The sequence below is a fragment of the Pinus tabuliformis genome, chromosome 4_1, assembly GCF_031772625.1.
Source record: "Pinus tabuliformis cultivar Carrire ecotype Pingquan chromosome 4_1, CPIR1, whole genome shotgun sequence".
Taxonomy (NCBI): Eukaryota; Viridiplantae; Streptophyta; class Pinopsida; order Pinales; family Pinaceae; genus Pinus; species Pinus tabuliformis.
In genome coordinates, this window is record NC_142303.1 from 418,612,815 (window position 1) to 418,629,342 (window position 16,528).

The following is a 16,528-nucleotide window of genomic DNA, read 5'->3' on the forward strand; positions in this document are numbered from 1 at the left end:
CTTAGAAAATTGCTTGTGAGCCTATTTAGGAAAAGGATGGAGGCAACCAAGGTTTACTACAATAATCAGAGTTGCATCAAACTCTCGGAGAATCCAGTATTTCATGATCGGTCGAAACATATAGATATCCGTTGTCACTTTATCAGATACTGTGTTTAGCGTGGGTTAGTACAGCTACAGTGTGTTCCCACAGGACAACAGGTGGTCGATATACTCACAAAGGCTCTCGAAAGAGCTAAGTTTACTCAATTCAGAGAGCAGTTGGGTATGATTGAAAATCTGTTTCAAGAGCAGGAGCAGGATGCATTGCAGATGCAGTGTTGGGTGACAGGACCAGCAACAGCACAAATGCAAAGGGAGATGCAGTACAAATGTAGCATTGACAGTAGCAATGTCAAAGGCAGCAGTATAGTGGCAGCAGCAGCGCAGTGGTTGGTGGATAGTACATCAGACATTAGCAGCGCAAAGATGATGCTTCAGAGTCAGAGAAGTATGCAGAGAGGTAGTGTATTGCTAGAGCACATTCCTCGCTGAGAGGTAGTGTATTGCTAGAGCACATTCCTCGCTAAGAGGGAGTGTTGATTTGGGGTAGCATCGGATGTGCTCTAAGCCTCAAATTTTGTAGGGAGGCTTGGGCATAGGTATTCTAAAGAACCCAGAAAGTGTTTTGGGAAATTCCACCCAGAAATGATTTTATTAAAATAATTAATATTTTTAAAGAGGTTCCTAAGTCTAAAGGAAAATTAAATATTAATGGGTATTAATCTAATCAGGGGTGAAACTTATAGAAAAAGCCATGGATCAAGTCAAAATGATTCTGAGCCTTTGATTATGTTTTAATCTAGGCCGTGGATTGCTCAACGGGAAGATATAAGAAGGGACTTGAGTGTCATTTGGAAGATACACCAGACAAATACTCAGTTGCCCAAGAGAAATCAATTTTCTCACTGGTCAAAGTTCGGCAAGAGAAAATCGATTCAGAGGGAGAGTTGCAGGTGGAGGAGAGACAGAGAGTGTTCAGCATTAGTCAGGGAGACAGGGACGAAGACACAGAACAACAGAAGGAACAGCGTTGGGCAGATTGACACTGGGAGAGGTAGCGCTGACCTAAGTGATGCAGGCATTGCGCAGGCGAGTCAAGATGTTGGAGAAATTGACATTGTGCAAGCTAGGGAGACGTAGAGGGTCAAGGAACCTCTCTCTCGGGTCAGACACTTGTTCAGGAACGTCTGTAGATATTTCTCAGTTCTATACTGTAGGGTGAAATTTTGTACATGTTGATTTTTGTTGAAGAATAATAAAACCCTCATCTACTGCACCAATTTTCCCTGATTGGGTTTTTCCGGGGACAATCGTCCAAAAACATTTGTGTTATGGTGTTTGTATATATGTGCTGACATTTTTCTTACAGTTAATTTCTGCAATGTTTTAATTGTGAAGACTGCAGTAGAATATGATTCAATATTTACCGTAAGAATACAGTAGATAACTTATCTCTGAAATAATAAGTAGAAGAAACCATACTAATCACCGCAGTAGGATTTCTATTTTAAGAAAGGAAGGGAATTCGAAATCCCTGCAAGGGCATAAATTCGAATCTCCCAGAGGACTGAGCAGTTCAAACCAAAGAGATTGGATTTCGTGGGAAAACTCTCTCTGAGTGATTCGACAGAGAGGTAAGTCTTTTTAGTCAAAATTTATCAGCGGTAGAAGGAATAGCATAGCAGAAGACTCAGCAAGGAAGACATTGTTTTTCCTACAGTAGTTGCTGGAATAGGTTTGCGTCACAAGTTGGCACAATATGGATACTCAAAATATCCAAGATTTGTCTACCAGAATAGATGAAGGATTTGCATGCTTAGCTAATTCAGCATCAGCGGATGTTTGGTACATTGATAGCAAGGCTTCAGCTCATATCACTGGAGTACGAGAACATTTCTTGAGCTATCCAGAAGAACAGATGGACTTCCAAATAACTATGGGAAACAGAACGAAGTGTACTCCCGTAGAGATAGGCACCATAGCTTTTTAGGTGGAAGCAGTGACCGGCATCCAAGCCACCAATGTTTTGCATATGCCAGGATTAGGGATGAATCTAATTTTAGTGTCCCAATTACATGACAAGGGATATGATGTATACTTCATTGGAAAGAAAGTATATGTTAGACATCTAGGCTGGAAGAGGAAAAAGCAAATTGGGGTTCGAAGCAACAAGTTGTATAGGTTGCAGCTCGAATCGCCAATGGTACTGATAGGCAGCAACTATGATGGTGAGAAGGAGCGAAATGAATTATGGCACAAGCAAATGGGGCACTTACAACATGGAGCACTGAGAATGCTTAGAGACACTGTTACAGGGGTACCAATCCTAAGCAATGAACATGATGACTTATGCAGAGGATGTGTACTAGGAAAGTACGCTAAAGTAACTTTTCCCAAAAGTAACAATAGATCAAGGGATGTATTAGGATTAATACACTCAGATATCTGCGGTCCTTTATCAATGATCACTCCAGAAAAACTTGGATCTATTTCTTAAAGACCAAGGATGAGGTCTTTGATCGTTTCCGAGAGTTCAAGGCTCTTGTTGATAATATGACAGAGAAAAAGATAAAGGTGTTGCATTCAGTTAGCAGTGCAGAATATACAGACAAGGACTTCACAGATTTCTGCGCAAAGGAGGGCATCAAAAGAGAGTGGACAGCTTCATATAACCCGGAGTAGAATGGAGTGGCAGAAGGAAGAAACGAACTATTGTTGGGGCAACCAAGGCCATGTTGTATGATCAGGATCTACCTAGGTATCTATGGGCAGAAGCTTGCAACACGGCAGTATATATTCAGAATAGAAATCCTCATAAGGCATTGGGGAAGAGAACGCCTGAAGGAGTATTCACAGGGAAGAAGCTGGAAGACAGTCATCTCAGGATATTCGGAAGCGTAGCGTATTGCCACATTCCAGACAAGAAGCGTAGCAAACTAGATCAAACTGCAGAGAAGAGGTATCTCGTAGGATACAACAAGAACTCAAAGGCATATAGAATCTACATTCTAGGCAGCAAGAAGATTGTAGTAAGATGAGACGCAAAGTTCATGGAAGACAGAGCTTTCAGGAAATCTCGTGAAATGCCTGCAGAAGATCAGTCAGGGGATGTTCCATTAGTCCAAAAACAGCAAGGGCAGCAAGAAGGATAGGCAGGAGAACATACACCTGGGGCAAGTACAGTGAACAATACCAGTATTTCCTCAGAGGGAGGAAACGTAGATGCTTCTCAACAGACGGAACAACAAAGTGAGGAGGAAGAATTGGTTGAACCTCCCACCACCAGTGGTAGAACGAGCAGAGAAGTTTGTTGGAGCTCCTAGAGCCAAGAAGAGGCAACACAAACAACCAGATAGATACCAAGCATTGGTGGCTCAAGTTGGAGAACCCTCTAGCTTTCAAGAAGTTGTTCAACACCAAGTGTGGATGGATGCCATGGTGGAAAAGTACAACTCTATCATGACAAATGATGTCTGGGAAGTAGTACCTACCCCGGAAAATAGATCAGTGGTAGGTTCACAATGGATCTACAAGATCAAGTATGCTGCAGACAGCAGCATAGAGAAGTACATGGCAAGGTTCGTGGCAAGGGGTATGCTCAGAAAGAAGGGATAGACTATGAAGATACGTTCACCCCAGTTGCTTGTTACACCTCTATCAGATCTGTTATAAACCTAGCAGCTCAAATGGGATGGGAGATTCACCGGATGTACATCAAGACAACATTCTTCAACGGGGTGATAGAAGAAGAGGTGTATATAGAACAGCCCGAAGGCTTCGAAACTCATGAGAAGAAGTCTCATGTTTGCAGGTTGAAGAAAGCCCTGTACGGGCTCAAGAAGGCACCTAGAGCATTGTATGGTCGAATTGATAGTTACTTGCAACAGTTGGGATTTGTCAAGAGTGATGTTGATCCCAATCTCTACTATTTATTGGTAGAGAATGAGCCACTTATTTTGGTACTATATGTAGATGACCTGTTTCTAACTGGATCATCTCGAATCATCCAAGACTGCAAGAAGAATCTTGAAGCCGAATTCGACATCAAGGACTTGGGATTGATGCATTACTTTCTGCAGTTGGAAGTTTGGCAGAAGAATGGGGAGATTTTCCTTGGTCAAGGAAGATATGCTACAGAGATTCTAAAGAGATTCAGAATGCAGGATTGTCAACCCATGGCTACTCCTATGATCACCAACTGGAAGAAAATAGATGCATCAGAGGATAAAGAAGTAGATTCCACCTTGTATAGACAGCTCATTGGGTCGCTTATGTATCTGGTCAACACTAGGCTAGACATTTGTTTTGCAATTAACACTCTTAGTCAGTTCATGGTGGAATCGAAAATAGTGCATTGGGCAATAGCCAGACACATACTTAGGTATGTACGAGGAACAGTCGGATATAGGTTGAAGTACTCGAGAGGAGAGGATGTGCTTGAATGGGTTCACCAATGCAGATTGGGCAAGAAATTCAGTAGACCGAAAAAGTACCTCTCGGTACAGCTCCAGTGTTGGATCAGGGATGATATCTTGGTGTAGCAGGAAGCAGAAATTAGTAGCACTAAGTTCAGCAGAAGCAGAATATATGGCAGCTAGCACAGCTACGTGCAAAGCCATATGGCTTGGAAAATTGCTTGTGAGCCTATTCAGGAAAAGGATGGAGGCAACCAAGGTTTACTACGATAATCAAAGTTGCATCAAACTCTCGGAGAATCCAGTATTTCATGATCAGTCGAAACATATAGATATCCGTTGTCACTTTATCAGAGACTGTGTTCAACGTGGGGCAGTACAGCTACAGTGTGTTCCCACAAGAGAGCAGGTGGCTGATATACTCGCAAAGGCTCTCGAAAGAGCTAAGTTTACTCAATTCAAAGAGCAGTTGGGTATGATTGAAAATTCATTTCAGTAGCAAGAGCAGGATGTAGTGCAGATGCAATGTTGGGTGACAGGACCAGCAGCAGCACGGATGCAGAGGGACCTACAGTACAGATGTAGCATTGACAGTATCAAACTTCAGTGTCAAAGGCAGTAGTACAGTGGCAGTGGCAGCGCAATGGTTGGTGGACAGTACGTCAGACATCAACAACGCAAAGACAATGCTTCAACGTCAGAGCAGTATGTAGAGAGGTAGTGTATTGCTAGAGCACATTCCTCGCTAAGAGGGAGTGTTGATTTGGGGTGTCATCGGATGTGTTCTAAGCCTCAAATTTTGCAGGGAGGCTTGGGCACAGGTATTCCAAAGAACCAAGAAAGCGTTTTGGGAAATTCCACCCAAAGGTGATTTTATTAAAATAATTAATATTTTTAATGAGGTTCCTAAGTCTAAACTTAGGAAAATTAAAATATTAATGGGTATGAATCTAATCAGGGGTGAAACTTCTAGAAAAAGCCATGGATTATGTTTTAATCTAGGTCGTTGATTGCTCAACAAGAAGATATAAGAAGGGACTTGAGGGTCATTTGGAAGATACACCAGGCAAATACTCAATTGCCCAAGAGAAATCGATTTTCTCACTGGTTGAAGTTCGGCAAGAGAAAATCGATTCAGAGGGAGAGTTGGAGGTGGAGGAGTGTTAATTTTAGGTATGCTTTATGCTTTGAGCAAATTTACTTCAATTTTCCATATTAGCTCAACATCAATTCCAGCTTAGCAATCACATTTAGCATGATAGTAAAATGCAGATAGAACATAAACATAAACATCAGAAGACAAGCCAAGACAAGAAGACACAAGATGTGGCGCCAGCCAGGGATAAACCCCAATCTGGGGAAACCCTTTGATCAATTCTTCTTATATGTTCTTCAATAGTTCAGCAGAAAGAGAGAGAGAGAGCATATACATGAGAAGTCAACATTTTGACTTGTCATAATAAGAGCAGAGATCATCTCTAGGAAGATGATACATGAGGTAGTTGGACTCAGTTGAAGGCATGATGCTTCAACTGATTCTCCAAGGTAACTCCATCACCATGTTGTGCCTATCACTGTGTTGCACCATGTTGCACCAACATACCATGTCCAACATCACTAACCTACACCATGTTGCACCATCACTATGTTCAGCATCACTGAGCTACACTACGCTGCCCCATCACTATGTCTAGCATCACTGAGCTACACCATGCTGCACCATCACTATGTCTAGCATCACTAAGCTACACCATGTTGCACCAATGTCCAACATCACTGAGCTACACCACGCTGCACCATCACTTTGTCCAGCATCTTGTCATAATAAGAGCAGAGATCATCTCTAGGAAGATGATACATGAGGTAGTTGGACTCAGTTGAAGACATGATGCTTCAACTGATTCTCCAAGGTGACTCCATCACCATGTTGCACCAACATACCATGTCCAACATCACTAACCTACACCATGTTGCACCATCACTATGTTCAGCATCACTGAGCTACACTACGCTGCCCCATCACTATGTCCAGCATCACTAAGCTACACCATGCTACACCATCACTATGTCCAGCGTCACTGAGCTACACCATGTTGCGCCAATGTCCAACATCACTGAGCTACACCACGCTGCACCATCACTTTGTCCAGCATCACTAAGCTACACCATGTTGCACCATACATCCTGTACCCATCGCTGTTACCGTGTGCACTATGTTGCACTCTGCATCCTGTACCCATCGTTGCTACTGTGTGCACTACGCTGCACTATGCATCCTGTACCCATCGCTGCTACTGTGTGCAGTATGTTGCACTCTGCATCCTATACCCATCGCTGCTACTATGCTGCACTATGCAACCTGTACACATCGCTGCTATTGTGTGCACTATGCTGCACTCTGCATCATGTACCCATCGTTGCTACTATGTGCACTATGCTGCACTATGCATCCTATTGTCATATACTATGTTGTCTATAATGTTACAGCATTCATCATAAGAGCAAGGTGGCTAGTTATAGTGTTATGGCTTGCGGCCTAGCACGTAGCAATGCCAATGTCTTCTCCTCTATGACAGCGTTAGAGTGACAGCAATAGGCTTCCGTTAAGACAGCAATTGGATCTATCATTCATGACTATGTTTCAAACAAAACTGCAATTAGTGCATCCTTATTTAGAACAATGATAAGGATAGTTGAAGGTGTGGCTTCTTTATCTCAGCGTTTAAGTGTGAGAGCATTCCTTCCATGATAGCGAGGGTATACCTTTCATGACTGCGTGTAGGATGAGGGTTTTTCCTTCCATGACAGCGAGGGCATTCCATGTGTAGAACACTCTTCTAAGACAGCGTTTAGGTGGCATCTCCATTAGGCAGCGTAGCAACTAAGTTTAGGGCATCTCCTCTCCCTTAGTCCTGCAGCTAGGGTTCCTGCCTTCATTTCCATGGTTGCGTATTTAGGGCATCTCCATAACTGTGGTTAGGGTCACCCTTGGGACAACGTATTAGACAAGGGTTGTCATGAGCTAGGGCATCATCTTCTAGGACTGTGCTTCCACTTAGGGATTCTTCTCTCCACTAAAACCCAAAACGAGTGGAGAAGAAGAGATCTCAAGTGAGTTGTGTCTTTGCAAGGCACTTGTATTTATACTAAAACGTGGAGCACAAGTGGGGGCAGTTTGGTTGCTAGACGACCTTGACGAATTGTCCCATAACACAAATAAACTCATATCTCCATGAATACTTATCCGAATCGGATGATCGGAATTGGATGATCTTTAGATCAATCCTACACCTCTCGATGAGAGGAATCCAAGAAAAATATCAGCTACCATAAATAAGATGACCCACATGGAGTTTGGCCCTAGTTGCCAATTTTAACAAGGAGAGACAGAGAGGGTTCAACATTAGTCAGGGAGACAGGGACAAAGACAGAGAGCAGCAGAAGGAAAAGCGTTGGGCAGATTGACACTGGGAGAGGCAACGCTGGCCTGAGTGACACAGGCATTGCGCAGGCCAGTCCAGAGGCTGGAGAAATCAACGTTGAGCAAGCTAGGGAGACGCAGAGGGTCAAGGAACCTCTCTCTCGGGTCAAACACTTGTTCAGGGACGTCTGTAAATATTTCTCATTTCTATACTGCTGGGTGAAACTTTGTACATGTTGATTTTTGCTGAAGAATAATAAAACCCTCATCTGCTGCATCAGTTTTCCCGAATTGGGTTTTTCTGGGGCCAATTGTCCAAAAACAACTGTGCTATGGTGCTTGTATATATGTGCCGGCATTTTTCTTACAATTAATTTCTGCAATGTTTTAATTGTGAAGACTGCAGTAGAATACAATTCGATAAGTAGAAGAAGTCATATTAATCACTACAATAGGATTTCTATTTTCGAAATTTTCACATTAATTAATCTTAATGTCCTTTGACTTGTCATGGGACATGGGATTCTCTTAAAGTCGGATCCCACTCGGATTGTCACAATATATCACAGCACATGCTCAACCTGCTCTCCAAAGAGTTTTCTCAACCACACTGTCTCGGAGCTAGCCATTCTAGCAACAATGTGCTTTGCCTCTGTTGTACTCAAAGCAACAAACTTCTACTTCATGTTCATCCAGGAAATCAAGGTAAACACCAAGCTAAAGGAGCACCCAAATGTTCTTTTCTTATCAACAACAATTTCAACCTCAGTCAGTACTGATATATCCATGAAGTCCAACAGTGTATCTCATTCCATGATTAATAGTTTCATGTAGATATCTCAACACATGTTTGGCAACAACTCAATATACATGTCCAGGCTCTATTTGGCTCAAAGTACACGCTACAAAACAAGGATCCATGGGGCTGCCTACTCATCCCATGATCCATTAAATATGTATCTGGAAAGTCTCTCTCAATTGCTTCAGTGTAATCCATCATGCCAAGTCTCTGACAACATACTTCTTGTTGTCACTCAAATTGTACAAGCACAATGTGACAACGACTCAAGTTAGGGGCTGTCACTCTGATCCCCGACCTCTCTGTTCTAGTTGTCTCCCAATAGCAGGCTATGGGGGGTAGTCCCTATGAAAGGTGAAAATGCAAGACTTAAATTTTTAACATTACCATTAATTGTTACAAGGTGTTTCAAAGTGGTTCCAACCTCATCAGACTTCATATGGAGTATGTAGAATCTCATATCCCATTCAAAATTCAACAAACTTAACAGTTTTGAGGATTCTAAGATTGTTAGCATTATTACATTTCCACTAGATTGCACAATGATGAATTTGCATGGGATGAATTGTTATTGTTGCGATTGTCATTATTATTTTTATATTTTATAATTTTAGAGACTAGGACCCAATGTCCCCCCGTCCCCCCCGTAAATTTCACTAAAATTTGGGGGTGCTCCTGCATATCCCCATTGTGCATCTCCCCACTCCCGTGCTCCCCTGTACCAAAAACTTAGTGGAACATAGTAAATAATGTAGTGTAAGATAACCCCCCACGATGGGTGCTTAGTGCTAACAATTGGCAGTAGGTGTTTAGGGCTGAATTGTAGCGTAATCCATCAGGTCGTGCATTCAATTCGCTAGCACGTTCAAATTAACCTTGAAATGCTGCCCATATCAGGCAAGTCTTGGTCATCGTACTCAGCGTTCGGTTTGCCTCGCAATATCGTTATGGCTCCTCATCATTGTTTACAACGGTTCCTTGCTTGGTCGAACGAAGGTGGCATCACGATGAGCCATCGCCCTCCCTCAACCTTATTTCATTTATCAGTACTTCATCAAGAGAGCCATTCGAAAAGGAGAATGATGAAATTTGTTATGCAATTGCATGGGAATCATGCCTCTAGTGCCCATTCTGTCATCACAGTCGTTTATGGGGCCACTTTTGAGCCTACTATGGTTTTCTCGGCATTGGAATGTTTGTATCACTGTCAATTTCACTCTTAGCCACCCTAGGCCTCCCTTGATCGCAAGTTGGCTTTGGCAACTCCATTGGCCCCCCAGTTTTAGTATTTTGTTGCAGCCCACTCCGCAACTTCTCTATTTTATTACAATCTAAAGGCTCTAATTATCTGGACTCCTTCTGAGGAATGGCAAAATTCCAGCTTTCATTCTCAGTATTCGAAAGGTTTGGGCTTGAGCAATTCTAAAATGTGACATAGTCTCATGGCGGTTGAATTGGTCTCTGCCTTTGGCCATTCCTCACTCTATAAGGTCGGTCACTCAAACTTCATTAAAAGCTCACTGAACAATGAAATTAGCCTCTGTTGCTTACTATCCATTGCTCAAAATCCACCAAGGATCACATTCCCTGGTGCATGGCTCAATTATCTTTCATCCCGGATGTGCATGAGGCTAGGTTGGCAACCAACTACAAGGGGAGGCTCGGCATTCAATGATATGAAGACTTTACCTTTCACAAGGTCATGTCCCCCAGGGGTCCACGGTCTCTCTTCTCGTTAGTCATGGTCAACAACATTTACAGGAGTAAAGGCTTTTGGCGCCTTGCAACTTTTCCATGGCTCTAGTTCACAGTGATGATATCACCAAGCAATGTTCTCTGATAACAGCCCTGACTGGTTGACGACTTATGGCCTCTTCATGGACTACGCCGCATGCCACTTCATTGATCGATGGTGAGTAGTTCCGCGCGAGTCTAGGGTCAGTGCTACCTCTCTAGAGGCTAGTTCACTGTCAATCCCAAGTCATTCTATGATTTTAAATGTTGTTTTTGTTTAACTATGGATTATGCTCTTCATTTTTGCCTTCATGTAGCTGGCTCTGAGAAAAAGAGCCCGCAACTTTGTCATACTCGACATAATTGCTTGGACATTAGGCAATCTTTTGTTTTGATGGATATGCTCTCAGGAAAAATTTATGTAATCTAAAGCAACTAACTTTTGTGTTATTGGGCCAGTTTCCCATCAAGTCAGCCCATAACACACATACATACTCTATGTATCAATTTGCATCAGTAATATAAAGTCGAGCCTTAAACAAAAAAAAATGTAGTGTAAGATAATGTAATGCTAATCAAGCAAAAAGAAAGAAAAGTTCTGGTCCATAAAGTAAAAGTGAAAAAAAATCATAGAAGAACAAATACAAAAAAAAAACAAATTGAAAAGATATCTCCTATTATATCCTAGGGGTCGCTAAAAAAAGAAGCAGACAAGATCACCAACTTTGGTGCATGGTTGGTAGAAAAATATTTTTTAATGGAAGATAGACATCACTCCACATAGTTGCCTTGACAGCTCTGTTGTATCTTTGACGGGTATTAGTGAAGTTATGAACTTCAAGGAGGGACATTCTTGTTTCATTTCATTACCTCCTTGTGATAGTAAAAGTTTGGAGTCTAGACCAAAAGGGGGTTGCTTTGTTTCCACTCCTCATCATTTCTCAAAGCATAATAATCATCTAAATCATAAGGTAATAACCTGCGATATAGTAGATGGGCCAGTTCACAAAACCATATCTCCATCAAGGATGGAGCATCGAGATTTCACCCCACACCACCTTTGTGCTTCATTAAAAGTTTTGCATGTGCTTTCATTCCCTTGTTGCATTGTTTGGGGAGTTAATGCAGAGGCATTGGCAAGAACCTTTCTCTATGCCTTCCAGCCATGGAAAGGAGATGCAAAGTAGGCCCTACGAGTGACGGAATGGAACACTGTTAAAACCTCAATGTGACTCTTGTAAGTTCACTTGTTTCCACAAGAAAATGAGGACTTAATAGAGGGAAAAGGAGTAGGCCAAGCAAATGGAGGCAATATTGGCAGCTCACTGGCAGAATTGGCACCAAATGTGGGAAGACTCTTTGATAGCAGAAGGTTGAGGATCATGTCTAGCACCTGCAAAGGATTGTCAAACAAACTCATGCCCTGCACCCTCTTGAACCCGAAATGGTGAATTTCATTTTAGATCAGGAGGCAAAAGATTGTTGATAAAATGAACTTGAGTTTTGACCAAGGTGGCAAGTCTAGAGCGTTCCCTGCATCAAGCCGATGGAAGTGATTATTCTTCCACAAGAGAAAGCCTAGAAATGGTAGCAATAACAATGGAAGCCAAACCAAAGTGAGAAGAGGAAGGAAAAGCAGTTTGCCTATTGTTGGTTGTAGCACTGGAAGAACCTGAAGATTCAAAGGACATGCAAGATGAGGGGCTCCATGGACCTGCCTTCCAATATATTTGCTACCTGATGTTATGTAAATTTTTGCTTATACCCAGCCAATATGTGCAGCAATATAATAGAATTAGAAGAAGCAAATTTTTCTCGCATGATAGTATAGCAGAAACATGCTTTTTACTTTCAGAATTATGGCAAACCATGGTTTGCTAAACCTTCCATTTTTGTATTACAAAGCCAAATGGTTCAGCCGTGACCGTGACCATTTCTCATGCAATATAGCCGTTATTGTTAAACATAATTAAATAACATGACCAAATAATTAAAAATATAATAATATAATAAATCAAATAAACCAGCCTAATTCCATCCTAACCCGATCCTGATTTGATTTCCCTTTTTATGCCAATCTAAATTTAATAACATATAATAATAAAACAAACCAAATAAACCACCCTAAATCCATATTAACCCTGATCCTTTAATAATACTGAAATTTGTTCCTGGTTTTCTTTTCAATCCCTATGTGTACTTAATATATCCTTAAGAGATCCAAAATTCAGCGGAATATATATTTGTTTTAAATAAAAATCAGAAATAATAAAAGTCTTGTCGGGACTCGTAGGCCGGGAGCGGAGTAGAGTGGATGAATTTGTACCCTTCAACTCACCCTGAATTGAATTGAGGTGGGTAGAAGGGGAATTTTCTTTTTTATCCCACTATGTGCTCAGGGGAGTGCTTAAAAGGTTCAAAATTGAGAGTTGAGATGAATATATGCTGGTTTTAAATAAAAAATTATTAAAGATAAAAAGCTTCCCGAGCCTTGTAGGCGGTGAAAGGACAGCGGTGGATGAATTTATACGCTTCAAACCACCAACCACCCTAACTTGCAATGGGGAAGGGGCGTGCATTTCAAATTGAGTGTAGGGGTTGTGAGGTGGTGTGTAGCAAACAATAGCAGCAGATTGTTCTTCATTATTCAATATTTGATACCATTGATTAATTTGAACCCTCAATTTCAGTCATTGTCACTTGAAATTGATTTTGAGAGCACAATTTGGCCAACCTTGCCATTGTTTATTGCAATTCTTGAATGCTAAATATAGTGCGCTCACATTTACGGCAATGCCAACGGGACATTTTTCAGAACCGAGCTTTTATCAATACACGAAAATTTTCGGTAAAAAATTAGGCATAAATTATAAACGTAATGTATAGAGAGCTAACCTTCTGCAAATCAGAGAGTGTAAAGAGACATATTGTTACGGAAGTAGCCCGTGTGGAATGGATAGCAAAGTTAACGCCTCCGTCACGGGCCGTAGAGCCGAAGGGAAGGGGACTCCCCTTCAACACTTTTAAGGATAAACCCTCATCCTTCACGGCCACTCCAACGGCAGCGCCGGCCCCCTTCTCTGTCTCGATGCCTGCACCTTCCATCCTCGCTCCCATGCGACCGACCTTCGCAACGCTTTTCCTTGTTTCATAATAATTCGCCTTCTTTACAACTAATTTAAGCAAATAACCCTTGCAGGTCCTGATATCCGTCGAGCTTACCACGCAACCGTGAGACATTCCTGGCAAATTAAAGAGCGCGCACTGAATAGATCCCATCTTTAAAGGCTTAAGAGCAGAACGCTCTCATACCTCGGCCAACCTGCAATTAAATTCCATACATAAAAACTCGAACCAATGTCCCAAAGAACCTGAGAACGACAAAAAAAAAGTAGGTCGTGCCAGTGTTTACTGACCTGCTGAGGAATGTAAAGCGTCTGAGGTTCAAAACCCGATAAGCCTCCGGCTAGCTTTAGCCTTGATGTGCTTTTAGTCCGAAAAGAGTATTGAGATGCCTGGTCCCTTATCTTTTATTACTATTATAAAGAATTTCCCTCTGCTAGTTATGGATGCTCGTCTGCTGCTCGGCTCAGAAATGCCTCATGAGAGAGAATCGATCCCTTCACAGAAAGCCACAGCCGATCCACGTATTCCTGAATCGCTCTCTCCATGCACCGATGGAATCTTATCATATTTACCATTGTAGTGCGCACTGCCGACAATGGCACTAATACATAACGTTCCGAAATATTAGAAAGCGTTTTTTCAAGAAATACGTGTCACGAGCTAGCTTACGTGTCTTTTCCCTTTGGCATTTTCGGCGCTCTTCCAGCCATCCTAGTAATAAAAGTCAGCGAGTACGACACTTTGATCTGTTCAATCACTTCTGATAGAACGTGAACGGTAGTAGAGCTTTTTATTTTTGTGAACCACGTTGAGTGACGTGATATCACTTTTTAGTATATTGCCTACATAGCCACGTGTTCTTCCATCGTGTTATTTATTATTAAACATTTGGTTTTCAATATTTAATATTAATTATTGAATTGCAATTTTGTTGATTTTCTAACCAAAATAACTTATTTTCATAAGGCGGCCCGAGGTGTCATTATTCTGGTGGGGTTTTAGTCCAAATTTTTAGTTTCATGTAAAATTGGGATAAGTAATTTTAATAGTTTTTATCGTATAATGAAATTAAAATGGGATTTTAGTGATTTTGTAGGTATGTATAAAGTATTTGGTTTTTTTTATTAAGTATTATTTTGTTTTTACCAAAAATTTATCACACTTATTTATAGTTTAATATTAGGAATTTAATTTTTTGATGGGGTTTTGGTAATATTTTTAGTTTCACGTAAAATTGGGATAAGTAATTTTAACAGTTTTTATCATATAATGAAATTAAATTGTGATTTTAGTGATTTGTAGGTATGTATAAAGTATTCAGTTTTTCTTTTGATTGGGTATTATTTTGTTTTTGACCAAAAATTTATGACTCTTATGCATAGTTTAATATTAGGAATTCAATTTTCTGGTGGGGTTTTAGTAATAATTTTTAATTTCATGTAAAATTGGGATAAGTAATTTTAATAGTTTTTATCATATAATGAAATTAAATTGTTATTTTAGTGATTTAATCATTTTTAGTGATTCTACGCTAATGCATAGTTTAACATTAGGAATTCAATTTTTGTTATTTTTTATTATTATTTAAAATTATTTGTTTATAAGGTGATTGGTTGGGTTGTTTAGTAATTTTCATTTCTATTAGTTACTAATTTTTTGTTTTTAGTTTCATTTCTTCTTTATTTAACTTTTTTATTTTTCTATTATTTCTATTTTCATTAATTATAATTTGTTCACAATATTTTCAAGTGACTTATTATTATTATAGCTACTAAACACATTCAGTTTCCTTTCACTCCCTATTAGTTTGTCTTTGACCAGAAATTTATGCCACTTATCCATAGTTTAACGTTGAGAATTTACTTTTTGTTATTATTTAAATTTATTTATTTGTAAGGTGATTGTTTGAAGCCTTATTATGGGTCGATTAATAACTTGATTAGTAACTTCTATTTCTATTAGTTACTAATTTTTTGTTTTTAGTTTTATTTCATTTCCATTTAATTTTTTCCTATTCTCATGAATTATAGCTTTTACTCCATATTTTCAATTTAAAATGACAATTTTTAAAGAGAAAAAAATAATTTAAATTTTTTTTAGTTTTATTACTTATTAATTTGACTTTTTTTTGTCATTTTTCTATGCTTTTTTTAAGATGACAAATTTTAAAGAAGAAAAATAATTAAAAAATATTTTCCATATATATATATATATATATATATATATATATTTTCAGAACGAAAAAAGCTTTATATTATATAAGAGTCCAAATTTTAGATACATCAGAGATGGTCCAATAAAGACCATATGACAAAATATTCTTATGCTCCTAAGATCTGCATGGGAAATACATGATACAACAGCCCATCAAAAAACTAAATACTACATATGTCCTATAACCTATCACGGATCACATAGTATAGAGAGGCAATATGTAAATACATAATAGAAAAGCATATGCAGATGAGGCAAAACTATAGATCATCAGAGACTAGAAGTCCGGCAATGTAAATTCATGGATCTGGAATGTTTCTCCCTCAGAGAAAATCTCTAAATACCATAAACCTGGAGTAGAAAGGAGCCCCAATTTAGAAAGTGTATCAGCTTTCGAATTTTTGACCCTGCTGATGTGCTCAATAGTACTACCAACCATGCAGCCCCAGTAATAGTTGATCCTATCCCTCCAACCGGCCAGGTGTGGCGCCAATATATGATTTCTCCTTTTTACCGAATCAACCAAAACTTTCGAATCTCCAAAAATAGCTACCTGTTGTATATCAAGGAAGATACATAATTTTAAAAGACCAGCAAGTGCGATGGCTTCAGCCTTATTATTGGAGCCGAAACCACCGTTCCAGTATGTAGATAAATGTGTGAATTCATTCATCATGATGAAGAACCCACAACCGCAAGAACCCAGCTGTGCGGCCCCGTCGAAGAAAGCAACAGGGAAAGGTGAGTGATCCGATGATAGCAGGACGGGATTAATTC

The 16,528-nt window shown here is 40.0% G+C and overlaps 1 protein-coding gene across 2 annotated transcripts in view; it reads right to left on the bottom strand.

Moving 5' to 3' along the window:
• The window catches only part of ISA1 (isoamylase 1), a 255,664-nt gene extending 241,535 nt beyond the window's left edge, over positions 1-14,129 (bottom strand). The window contains exons 1-2 of one of the 2 annotated variants that reach the window (XM_089419849.1): positions 13,828-14,129; positions 13,307-13,733 (exon numbers count right to left, since the gene is read on the bottom strand). In XM_089419849.1, the coding sequence (XP_089275975.1) occupies positions 13,307-13,690 (384 nt within the window). In that variant the 5' untranslated portion in view covers positions 13,691-13,733; positions 13,828-14,129. The remainder of the gene's footprint in view (positions 1-13,306; positions 13,734-13,827) is intronic. The other variant, XM_089419848.1, reaches the window with a different exon arrangement.
• Between the last annotated feature and the right edge of the window lie 2,399 nt (positions 14,130-16,528).